Raw genomic sequence first — 12,758 nt, forward strand, 5'->3', positions numbered from 1 at the left:
TAATATCTAATAATTATAAGTAGTGTTAAATTGATCTTGTGATCTTTGATAACGAACCGATTAGATTTTGATGTCTGATTAAATAGGTGGCCGTCGATCTGTTTTCATACATCTAGCCAAGTTGATGTATAAGTTGGTCTAATTCTATTGATCTGTGTTTCATGTGGTTTTAGTATCTGGTTTGATTCATGTAGGTCAAATTTCTTGGCTGTAACTGAAGAACGTTTGTAACGTCAGCTGATTAATTTGAGAAATTATTGTGTGTAACATTAGATTAAGGTTATCAAATGTTTAAAATGAAACATGAATTCTAATGTTTATATATATATATATATATATATATATATATATATATATATATATATATATATAAATAATAAAAAAAAAAATATATATATATATATATATATATTTTTAATTATTATATTTATATATTGTATTTATATATTATATTATATATTATTATTATTATATATATATATATATATATATATATAAACATTTTTTAATATATATATATATATATATATATATATATATATAAATATATATAAAAAATGAGCCATATATTTTTCAGTTAGTTGCCAGGACAATGCATACTAAAATGAATAAAAACTATGTATATATGAAAATGGACATTATCAAATATTTTGTAGTATGAATAAAAACTGTAATAGTGTCTCAATTCTATTAAAACAGCGCTGGCGTGTCTAGTGTTTTTTGTTCGTTTTTAATGAAAGTCACACACTCTGGCTCTACAACTTTCTGCTGACACTCATAATAAATGAAGCTAGTACGGTCGGAGATGTCATTTGTAAAACCGCCTTAATTCACTGTCATAGTTTCACACACACTATCTGTCAGGAAGAACGAGGCCGGAGATCTTTCCGCACATGCTGCTCCTTGTATGAGGTTTGAGAGGGGAACAGGGAAGAGAATGGACGGAGTCACAAAGCTCTTTTGCTTGTCTCTTCATCATTCTGTGGCGTTATTATCCTGCTGTCATTGTGCGGGGCCTCTAGAAAGAGCCCAAACAGGACAGAGCGCTGCGGGTCAGCCGGAGGTCATGATGCAGGACCAGACAGAATCTGCAGCATAATTCGTTTGTGAAAGTGTTAAATGCACAACGTGTTTATTTGTAGCGAAATCGTTCGTATCCTAACCCAGAGGATGTGTAGGGCTTTATGAATGACAGCCAGATGTCACAGTGCTGCGAAGACAGATCAGTCAGGTTCTTCCGCATCTGCTTTCTTTTAATGTTTAGATCACAAAACAAACCAGTCGTGAAAACTGGTTTTCATATTTGACTTTTTAATGACAGATGAGTTCTACCCGTCTGTCATCATGGTCTCCTAAATCAAAAACTAGATAACATTGTGACGTGTAACGATTGATATTACCGCATGCATTCTTGTTGTTGCTAGTCATGAAACTCAAAATGCGTTTTTTTCTGTTTCTTATTTTACTTGAATTATCGATCTGCTAATCAGAATTTTTTAATCATTTATGATGCATGGAGTATGCCAAAATTACTTTCTCAGTTGATCTTTGTTAATCAACTTTGATGGTTATAAAGCAGCTATAGTTTTTTTGACTAAAATCTGATTGAATGCATAAAAAAAAATGCACATTGCATTTATTAATTTTTTTTATTTTTTAGAAATAATAAACATTTTATTCACCATTACGCTTATTAATTTAATGAATAAAAGTAATATCTATTTATTGTAGTTTTTATTCATTTATTTGTATTTATTTGTTCTTTTTAGAAATAAACACTTTATTCACTGTTACGCTTATTAATTTAATAAATAAAATATCTATTTATTGTAGATATCTATTCATTTATTTGTATTTGTTTTTTTAGAAGTAATAAACACTTTATTCACTATTACACTTATTAATTTAATAAATAAAAGTCATTTCTATTTATTCTAGATTTTTATTCATTTATTTGTATTTATTAGGTTTTTTTTAGAAATTAACACTTTATTCACTATTACGCTTATTAAATTAATAAATAAAAGTCATTTCTATTTATTCTAGATTTCTGTGTATTTTTTTCAGTTTTAGCTTCAGTAATTTGAGTACTTTTTTTCCCAGTTGGACGCCAGCGTTGTGCTGTAAATACGGTTTGTCAGTAGATTCAGTGGGTGTTAATGTACAGTTGTGACCTGTGTTTTCAGGATTACATCTGTCCACGGTGTGAGTCCGGCTTCATCGAGGAGTTGCCTGAAGAGGGAAGGTAAAGTACTGACCTGCTGCTGCGGATCTGGACAGAAAAATCAAATATTAAATTGTTTGCCAAAACTTGTTTCTCTTGATGGGTTTTCACATCAGGAAATCTGTTTGCTCCATTGATTTTCCTCAACCAGAGGAAGACAGTTCAGCTCTAAACACCGTGAATGATTTATAAAAGCATATAATAATGTGAAGATTCATTCTTTTCCACCATGGATTCAGTTTCCAGCTTCCTTGTTTTTAATTGATTTAATTTTTCTTTTTCTCTTTTATTTCAAGTTCAGAGAACGGGTCCACATCCACATCCTCTAACGATCAGAACCGGCCCTCGTTTGAGGTGAGCTGTCATCCACTGTATCTCTGTAATTGCTTTTGGCCGCCGAGTTTGCTTGGCGTTCTTGGTCCATATATATTGAGTGAAGACTATGATCTCTGGCCCTCATCGCAAACTTTGACAATATGCATTTAACGGACGCTCTTGTCCAGGGCAGCATACAGATTTTGAGTATGGTTAATAGATGGCAAGCGTGCAAATCATAAATGTTCTCCCACAGACGCCACATTAAGAATATCACACGCGTGTGAAAGCACTCTTGAAAGCTTTACCTCTCGCCCGACAGAATGTGGACCAGCACTTGTTTACGTTCCCGCACGGTTACGGCCAGTTTGCTCTGGGGATCTTTGATGAGGGCTTCGACTTCAGAGCCGGTCTGCCAGCGGAAGACAACCGCGATGCAGAGAACCGCAGAGAGCGGGAAATGGCCTCGCGACAGCGCTACGGGGCCCGACAGCCACGGGGACGACACGTTCCCCGGAGGCAAGGAGTGCGGCATGAGGGGGTACCCACTTTAGAAGGGTAAGAGTTCAGCAGATGGCACTGTACCGCAGATTTCTTCAGTCCGTCTCAAATCTTTTTTCAAATTTTCGTTATTTATTGAACAGTGATCTGAAATCGGAAAGTAATCAGAAATACGATTTCCAGGTCTAAAAGTGTCAAGATAATGAATAACAATTAAACAAAAAACTATTAAATATATATTTCATTATATACAGCTAAATTATATTGATATGCTTACATTTTAAATATTAATAATAAAAATATTTAGAATATTTTTAAGCAAATTCAAGTTTTTTTCAGTTCAAAAATGTGTATATATATATATATATATATATATATATATATATATATATATATATATAGTGAGTACAGATCCTGGTTTGGGCATCTCTGCTATACATTAATAAAAAGTATTTTTTATCAGAGTGTTGCCAGGAGTAAGGGTGGTAATAAAATGTTGTTATTTGTTTTGTTTTCACAGAATCATTCAGCAGTTAGTTAATGGAATTATTGCTCCGACAGCTATGCCAAACATGGCGATGGGGCCTTGGTGAGTCAGATTTTCTGTCTTTACGTCACTCCCAGTCTATGATAAACCACAGCTGACCGGTGGACTTTAAACTGCTGTTCCACAGGGGAATGCTGCACTCAAACCCAATGGACTATGCATGGGGTGCCAATGGATTAGATGCCATCATAACACAGGTCTCAAGTGGCTTATTGCTTTTTCTTATAACCACAAGAAATAGGAAACTCTACAGAGCCCCCGTGTTGCCATTGCAAGCATAACGGTGCATTTAAAAAAAAAAAAGACAATATAATCACTTACTCTCTTTTTTTGTCCCGGTTGTCGCTTTGTAGTTATTAAATCAGTTTGAAAATACGGGTCCACCTCCGGCAGACAAAGAGAAGATTAAGAGTCTCCCTACAGTCCAGATAACACAGGAACACGTGGGTAAGAAGACGGACGTCTGACACACGACCACACACTGCATCAGTTGATCTGTTTCATGTTTTAGCAGCGGAGCATCAAACGGGCTGAATGTTGAGATTCCTCACAGTACGCTGACAGCGGGAGGAGCTTTAGCTTTCTAATTGTCCCGCGTGGTGAAACCCTCTCTGAAGTGCTGCGTCTCTAAATGCATCCACTTTTAAAAGAGTCATCGCTGCAGCCGTCAAAACGCTGCTTTTGTAAAAGATTCTAGTGCGCATTTTAGACCTGTTCTGGGCAGAGTTCTCTTTTTGTGAGCAAAATAATTCTTTTGCAATAAGATGGATGATGAAAGTGTGTAATATATGTAAATACACACACACACACACACACACACACAGAGTGTGTATAGATACACATACTGCCGTTCAAAAGTATAGGGTCGTTAAATTTTATTCAAGGATGCATTAAATCGATCGAAAATGACGGTATGGATTTTTTATTTCAAGTAAAGGTTTTCTTTTCTAAGAAGAATCCTGAAAAATAAAGTGCATTAGGATTCCACCGAAATAATAAATGTTTGAATCAGCATATTAGAATGATTTCTGAAGGACTTTTTGAAATGATGCAGGAAATTCAGCTTTGTTATCACAGGAATAAGTTACATTTTATCATATATTCACATAGAAAACAGTCAGAAGAGTCGAAAGCATGAGAAATCTTACTGACCTCAAATTTTTTTTTTGAATGGATGAAATAACACCTAAACGATACTACAACGAATGGCACACTTACAGATTGGTCCATTTGAAAAACATGCAGTGTATATTTTCACGTTCTCAATAACTAGTATCAGCAGGACATAAGTTTGGTGTGGGATGTTGATGCTTCCTGATGTTTCTGATGTGTGTGTGTGTGTGTGTGTGTGTGTGTGTGTGTGCTTTTTGTGGTTCAGGTGCCGGTCTAGAGTGTCCTGTCTGTAAAGAAGACTACAGCGCAGGGGAGAACGTTAGGCAACTTCCCTGCAATCATCTCTTTCATAACGACTGTGTAGTTCCCTGGCTCGAGCAGGTGCTGCTTCTCTTCTGGTTCATTTCATCTAAACTCAGAACATTTACAAGTTTGGACGGTGCATATTCGGTCGTTAATGAGCGATCCAGATAAAGTCCATTTCAATTTGTAGTTTGTGACATTCATTTCATGGTTCGTGGTTCTGTACAGAAAGGCAGGAGTTTTCAAATTGATTTTGTGCTAATAACTGCCGCTGATGTGTTTGGGTTCGTGGCACCTTTAAACTCTGTTACTTTTTTAAATGAATATGCATGTTGCAATTAAAAAGGACTTCTGTAGAAGTAATGCGGCAGGCTTTCGGAAATATGCTCTCGTCGAACTCAGACTTTTCTAACTTTGTTCATTTAACTTGATGACAAGAAAATGAACAGGATGGGAATAAAGAGCTGAAGTTAGTGAATGCTCATTTTTTGTAACTATTCAAAAGTTAATATTATAGCTTTTTATATTATAATTATTATTATTATTATCATCTATTATCTAACTTTTTATAATATCAATTATTTGCATTATCACGGTATGACCTAAAATCCATCGCAGACACTGATTAATATTTGCTGCTGTTTCAAAACGTACAATATTTTCTGCATTGAAATATTTAATTAAATCTATTAAATTAATATATTTTTATTTGTTTTTGCATTGAAGATATTTGTGCAGTATGCCATGATAAAACTTAACAATGAATTCCCACATATTAAGATATAAAGAGACAAAACGTATGCTCAGGACTTTCTTGATCAAAAATACAATACAACACTAATATTGTCAAACTGTTTTCTATTTATGTTAAAATGTAACGTAGTCCTGTGATGTAAGGCATCATTGTTCTTCGTTGTCACATGACCCTGACAATGAAATTAATTAAAACTTAAACTAAGAGCATTAAAAAAAAAAAAAAAAAAATATATATATATATATATATATATATATATATATATATATATATATATATATATATATATATATATATATATATTATTATTATTTTATTTTTTTAATTATTATTATTTATATATTTATTTTTACTTATCATTTTTCATTTTAGTTTTACTTTAGAAAAATAACTAAATATAAGTAAATGAAAAATATAAATATAAAAAGGTTATTTTGAACATGACGAAAACAACAAAACTAAAATTTAAAGGTAATATAATAATTATATTTAAAATATTAATATAAACTGCACAATAGTAAAATAACACAGTTCAGAAATCATTGTGAAATGCTGCTCAGGATATTATTTTTGTTATCAGTATTATCAGTTTTTTTTATTATATATTATCAAGTTTTTAATTTTTTCTTTTCTTCACAGAAATCATATATCATCATTTGTGTATTAAGTCGAAAAGAACGGCGTTACATGCTTTCTCTGTGTGTTTCCCAGCATGACACATGTCCGGTGTGCAGGAAGAGTTTGAGCGGGCAGAACACAGCCACGGATCCGCCCGGCCTATCAGGCATGAACTTCACCCCCTCGTCCTCCTCCTCTTCCTCCTCCAGCTCTCCGAGCAACGAGAATGCCACCAATAACTCGTAAGAGCTCAGCTCGCACCCCAAACACATCTACACATCAGCAGCAGCAGCAGCAGCAGCATCATCATCATCATCATCTCAGCCGGACACACACTCCTTCCCTCCACCAGAGACCGATGGGTGACACGGTGGAGCCGGCGCTGAACCTGCCCATCACTACTAACACACACACACAGACAGACAGACAGACAGACAGCGCTGAGAGCACGCCAAACCCCCTCCTCCTCCCCGGAGAGAGAACAATACACTCTCCCACCGCTTCAGACAGCCTTTACTTGCTTTTTTTTTTTTTTTTTTTTTTAAACCGCTGAACTTCATTCCTCAAGGTTCGGGCGCACACGGCGGGCGGCACCTGTCCGCGTGACCTTCTTTTAATCAGCAGAAAGCGTGAGGAGAAAGTGCTGAGGAAAAGAGAGACGGAGGAAGAGGATGTTACGAGCTGCGCGATGACGGACGCACAGAGCTGAACTGCATTTTTAGAAGCAGACTTTGTGTCTCTGCAGAGGGACGCGCGCGGTCAGATACAACCTTTAGTTTTTTTTTTTATCCTTCGGTTTTTATTTTACTGATTAAAAGCGGCTGATATGTGAACGTGAGTATGGGTGAATCTCGCAAAACCGCTCAAGGTCACGCCTCACCCCAAGATCAGAAGAAAAGAGAAATGCGTATTAAGCCCGTTTTAGAACCACCGAGAACTTTTGAATACGATTTAGAAATTTTACGTCACTTTCTCATTACAGTAATATGAAAAAGAATTAAATCATATTTCATAGATTATTTTGTTAGTTGCACCGCCTTTTAATTTGATAAGTCATTACAGTATTTTATATTGTAATACTACATTACAGTAATGAGAATCATCTGAATCTTGTAAATAAATGCTTCATTGTCATTAAATACAATACTTTTTTTTTTTTTTTTTTTTTTTTGTCGTTGGGGTTTAATAAAACCTGGATGTGTTTTTTTGTGATTCACCCATATATATGAAACATATTTATTGAATAAAATAAAATAAGAGCTGCGTCATATTGTGAAAAGCCAAGCGATCCAAGAACATCTGTGACTGAGGAAAACACTGAGTGCAGGTTTCTCTCCTAATATTTATTTGCACAGTATTTTTTTTTTTTTTTTTTTTTTTTTGCGAGGATGATTAGAACATTGAACAAACAGAAAAGCGTGAATGTTTTTTTTTTTTTTTTTCTTGGCAACATTTGATATGATTTTCTACATTTAGCATCGTCCTTAAAAATCAGGAGAGAAATATATTTTCTCTATTTTTTTGGGCTTTTATCCAAACGGCACACGGCCGAGAACGTGATAAGAGCTCTCTTGCTTTCTCTTACTCTTTTTTTTTTTTTTTTTTTTTTTTTTTTATTAATATTTTTAAATCTCCTCGCGTTCAGTTGTCTTTCTCTCGGTCTGCCACACATATTCAGTGACTTTCAGTTCAAGGCAACTTTTTTTTTTAACTTATTTTAAGTTAAATGGTTTGTTTTTGTAAATCATAATAAAGGAGAAGAACAAATGAATTAATGAATGTATGTATCACTGCTGATGATGAAATGTTTCATAAAAACTAATTTGTCTCCACAGATCACAAACACTAACACCAAAGTTTCTGTGTTTGTTCCTATTCTTTATACTCTAATACACACTTTCAAAGGTCAGTACTTAAACTAAAAAAATTAAAAATGTTTTATAGTTAAGTTATTTAACTATTTAAAATAAATGAATTTATATATCTAGTATTTTTTTATTAATACTAATCTAACTGAAATTTTTGTATATTTTATTTCAGTAACATTAACTATTTTTAACTAATGCAAATTAATGTACAAAATGTTTTTGTTTATATTCTTAGTATTTATTATTCCTCCTTTAAATATTCATAATAGTACTTTAAATTAGAAATGAGTTGTTTTTTCATATTTTTGTTTTTTGCATTATACATTTTAAAATGGCCATTTTGCTTATTTGAAAGTTAGAAATTAATTTGTTTATCTTATTGATTACCTTTTTTTTTTTGTAAATGTACATAAATGGCAATGCTGATACGCATTTATTTATTTTTTTAAATAGGCATTTTGTTGTTTATCACTATGCAATCAAAACTTAATTGTATAATGTAGTGTATAATAATTTCTCAAGCAGCAATTAAGGAGACGTTATTTATTCATTGTTGTTGATTTGCTGCTGCATTTTTAAACTCACCGGTGGCGGGTTAACTGTCTGTTATGATATAATACACGCCACGAGCTGAATCTTAAATGGCATTGATGAAACGTTGTGCTGCTTGTGTTCAGATAGGACTGAATGATCGGCGCGACTCTGCAGAGCTTCAGAAGCAGCTTTGTTTGCATGAAGTGCTGAGTTGTGCGCCGCAGATGTGTGTCTGATCTCCGGCCAGACTCCATTAGCGGCTGCTAATTGTGATTATCTGCAGGAGCGACCGGCCTGTTGCTGCAAACTCGTTTTGAAGTGAATTTATTGTTGGCCATAAACAGCTCAAGCAGTCCCTGTGCTGACCTGCTGTGCGTTTTTAGACCGAGATCTCTCTCTCTCTCTCTGCCCTCCTGCAGTGTGCTTTTAGTCTTCTACGAGACCACCAAAACGACCGCGTAAGGCCATTTCGACCCGAGTTGGTCAGTGAGCTGCTTCTTTTGTGGAACCGAAAGATTTCGTGATGTTTAAAGGTTCTTCATGAAACCACCAACGCTAATAAAGCAGCTTTAATTTTAAAAGGGCCGATGCGCTGCGCTTGGCTAAAACACATTCCCGCGAAACCTCTTGATGATTGGGCGCTAAATGTTGATTTAAGTATCGAGTATGCACTGAACAAATACATCTTGAGTGCTATTTTCGTATGATTTGTATATTAGACTACAACCTGAATTCCAAAAAAATTGAATGAAACAAAAACGAAAAGATACTTGATTCGCAATAGAACAAAGATGTAATGTTTAAAACTGCAATTTTACACTTCTATCCACTAAATGAGCAAATTCTGCTACGGGTCTCAACAAAAAGTTGGCATGGGGGCGACAAAGAGCAGAAAAAGCTATTGATTTTGAAAAGATTCAGCTGGGAGAACGTCTAGCAGCTAATTAAATTAATCGACGTCAGGTGTGCAACATAAAAGTGAGGTCTTAGAAAGCCAGAGTCTCTGAAGTAAAGACGGGCAGAGGCTCTCCAATCTGTGAAAGATATTAAGTAAGGAACGTCGCCTCACCATCGGATTGCGAAGGCTTTGCGAATCTAATCATCTACAGTGCATGACGTTATAAAAGATTCAGAGAAACTGGAGAAATCGCTGTGTGTACGGGATAAGGCCGAAGAGACGCTACGTGACCGATCTTGACTGATTTAGGCTCTCTACGTGACCGATGGGCATCATTGTATCTTTGACATTGCTATATGGGCTCAGGAATACTTCCAGAAACCACTGTCGGTAAACACAATCCACCGAGTCATCTGCAGATGCCGACTAAAGCTCTATCATGCAAAAAGGAACGTGACGGAGAAGTGGGATCGCTTAAAATGAACCGTTTCAAAGTGGAAAAGAGTTCTATGGTCGTTTTGATGGAAATTACGTATGCTGTGTCTTCCGAGCTAAAGAGGAGGGAGACGGCGGGAGACGGCGCGTTATCTGCGTTCGGTTCAAATCCATGATGGTATGGTGTTACGTAAACGTGAGCAGCTCGCGTGTTTTGGAAGACGCTATGGTTGATCGAAGGCATGTAAAGGTTTTAGAGCAACATATGCTCCCCTCCAGATGACGTGTTTTTCAGCAAGATACAAAACCACCTGCTGCAGCTGTTAGAACGTCACGGCTGTATAGTAGAAGAGTCCGGTGTTGAATCGGCCCGCTGCAGTCCAGATCTTTCACCGATGGAGAACATTTGCATTATTAAATGAAAAATGCGTTAAAGATGGCCACGAGCTCTTCAGGAGCTGAAAAGACCTGTAGCAGGCAAGAATGGGGCTAAATTTCAACATTAAAACTCATAACCTTGATGCCAAGATCTCTTCAAACTGTTTTGAAAAGGAGACGAGATGTGTACCATGGTAAACTATTTTAACTATTTTAAGACTCGTAGCAGGCATCAAATTTGAAACAAGCTCATTTTGTGCATAAAATTATACAATTTCTTAGTTATAATATTTGTTATGCTAGCTATATTCTCTTGTGAATAAAACATTGGCTCATGTGATTTAAAAGTCTTTTAGTTTATTGTATTCAAATTTAAAAAAAAAAGGCCCAACATTTCCAGAATTTGGGTTATATTTATGGTTTGAACTGACTTTTATTTTTATCTTTTCAGTTTTTATTTGAATTATATCTTTTGCAAATGTTTTTAGTTTTAGAAATTGAAGTAAAGTTGGTTGCCAAAGCAACATTTGTAATTACATCAGATTTTTAGATTTTCATATTAATGTTGGTTTTTTTTTTATTTTGTTATGCTTTTTGTTAGATTTTATTTTAATTTCAGTTTTACTGCTCCAACCTAAACAAATTTTAATTAGTTGACAGCACAATTTCTATCTTAAATTTTTAATCTTGTATTTTCATAATTCATTTTAATAGTAGTTTTTTGTAATTGTTACTTTTTAGCTTTATTTGCATTTCAAAAATCCATCGAGTAGCCTTTGTTTAATTAATTTTAGCAACATATTTTGCTTCGTTGCCAAGGCAACATTTTCTTTAAGCTATGTAATGTTTATGTATGATTTCTGTCACAAATATTAATACAATTAAACTACTAAACGAACGATAATTAATCTTTATTATTATATTTTAAGGTTTAATTTTATTTTCAGTATCACTTAGTATAAAATATAATTTTCCTAACGTTGTTGTTGTTAATGTCGTTATAGTTTTAAACAATTTTTGGTCTGATTTGCAATAATAAACTATTTCAGTTAGTTGCCAAGGCAATCTTTTTTTTTTTCATCTTGCAATTTTTTTCTATTAATCCCAGTTTAGTGTGTGATACAGAATTCCCTCAGCCACGGAAAAACCTGGGATATCAGGATAAATGCTAGTGAATGAGCTTTTCTCGTTACGCTCAGCAATAAATTAAAGTCTCTTAGATGCGATGCATGCAAAATTATTTGAATAAAATCCTTATCCAGTAATGCTTCGGATATCCGGAGTCCGTCAGTGAAAACCACGGGAATCCTGTTGATCTCCCGAATCCGAACAGCTTCCAAGATCGATCCCCAGATCTCCCGCTTTCTTGGAACTTTGCCTTTTATGCAAATGAAGCCCAAAGCATCATCCTTAAATGTGTCATACCAGGAAGTGAGTGCCGGCATTCAGTTCTGCAGAGAAAGAGAGAGAGAGAGAGAGAGATTGATCCGGAGCTGCTCAGGTTAAACACTTCCCAAGTGGGAAGCAGAGCGTGCGGCTGGGAGCATGGCGACCCCGGTGACCTCCAGAGGTCAAGCGCTCCATCAGTGAAGGGACGCGGCGTCCCACCTTCCTCTCTCCCTCCGCCGGGTTGAGACAACCTTTCAATGTCATTGCTCCGGGCTGCTGTTCACTCTGTCACACATCAGCGTCAGGCGACACAAGGTAAGATCCGACAGTCTGCCGGACTTCCTTCTTAATGACTGCAGTCTGCTGCTGTAGGTCGGCATCAATGATATTCAAGGAGGAAGATGACTTGCTTTTTGGAGGTGATGGGCTCAGGAAGGTGCTTTCTGCTTGTGGAAGTGGTGGAGAGCAAACGATCGGCTTTCTCTCGTGTTTAATCCACGTTCATGTCATGCATATGTCTGCTGTCACGTCAGGGGGTTCTGATGCTTGCTTGTAAATCTGGGATCATTCCCCCCCGTTTAAACCATTTAAAAAATGAGGAAATATTTATGATTATGCAAAAATAAATTTTTTTCTGCTTCCGGTGAAGCACATCATGCTCTTCGGAACCAAGGTTATAGTTAATTAAAATGAAAACTGAAATTAAATGGTACTTTAAATGATAATTTAATTTAACTTGGTATTAACTTGATTCATTTATACTATATGAAGTCATTTCGCATCAACATTTATTTCAGTTTCAGTTAGATTTAAATGTACAATTATATCATTTTTTTAAATAAAATGTGCTTTTAGCTTAACATTAGTAAAATGGCACTAAA

The 12,758-nt window shown here is 35.2% G+C and overlaps 2 protein-coding genes across 2 annotated transcripts in view; both read left to right on the plus strand.

Moving 5' to 3' along the window:
- rnf126 (ring finger protein 126) overlaps nt 1–8,142 on the plus strand; it is a 9,254-nt gene extending 1,112 nt beyond the window's left edge. The window contains exons 2-9 of the mRNA XM_043233506.1: nt 2,187–2,245; nt 2,521–2,578; nt 2,862–3,097; nt 3,561–3,629; nt 3,715–3,784; nt 3,941–4,034; nt 4,966–5,081; nt 6,469–8,142. Of these exons, the coding sequence (XP_043089441.1) occupies nt 2,187–2,245; nt 2,521–2,578; nt 2,862–3,097; nt 3,561–3,629; nt 3,715–3,784; nt 3,941–4,034; nt 4,966–5,081; nt 6,469–6,621 (855 nt within the window). The 3' untranslated portion in view covers nt 6,622–8,142. The remainder of the gene's footprint in view (nt 1–2,186; nt 2,246–2,520; nt 2,579–2,861; nt 3,098–3,560; nt 3,630–3,714; nt 3,785–3,940; nt 4,035–4,965; nt 5,082–6,468) is intronic.
- A 3,441-nt stretch (nt 8,143–11,583) lies between these two features.
- LOC122335697 (potassium/sodium hyperpolarization-activated cyclic nucleotide-gated channel 2-like) overlaps nt 11,584–12,758 on the plus strand; it is a 58,026-nt gene continuing 56,851 nt past the window's right edge. The window contains exon 1 of the mRNA XM_043233546.1: nt 11,584–12,192. The gene's annotated coding sequence lies outside the window, so the exon portion shown is untranslated. The remainder of the gene's footprint in view (nt 12,193–12,758) is intronic.

The sequence above is a fragment of the Puntigrus tetrazona genome, unplaced genomic scaffold, assembly GCF_018831695.1.
Source record: "Puntigrus tetrazona isolate hp1 unplaced genomic scaffold, ASM1883169v1 S000000846, whole genome shotgun sequence".
Taxonomy (NCBI): Eukaryota; Metazoa; Chordata; class Actinopteri; order Cypriniformes; family Cyprinidae; genus Puntigrus; species Puntigrus tetrazona.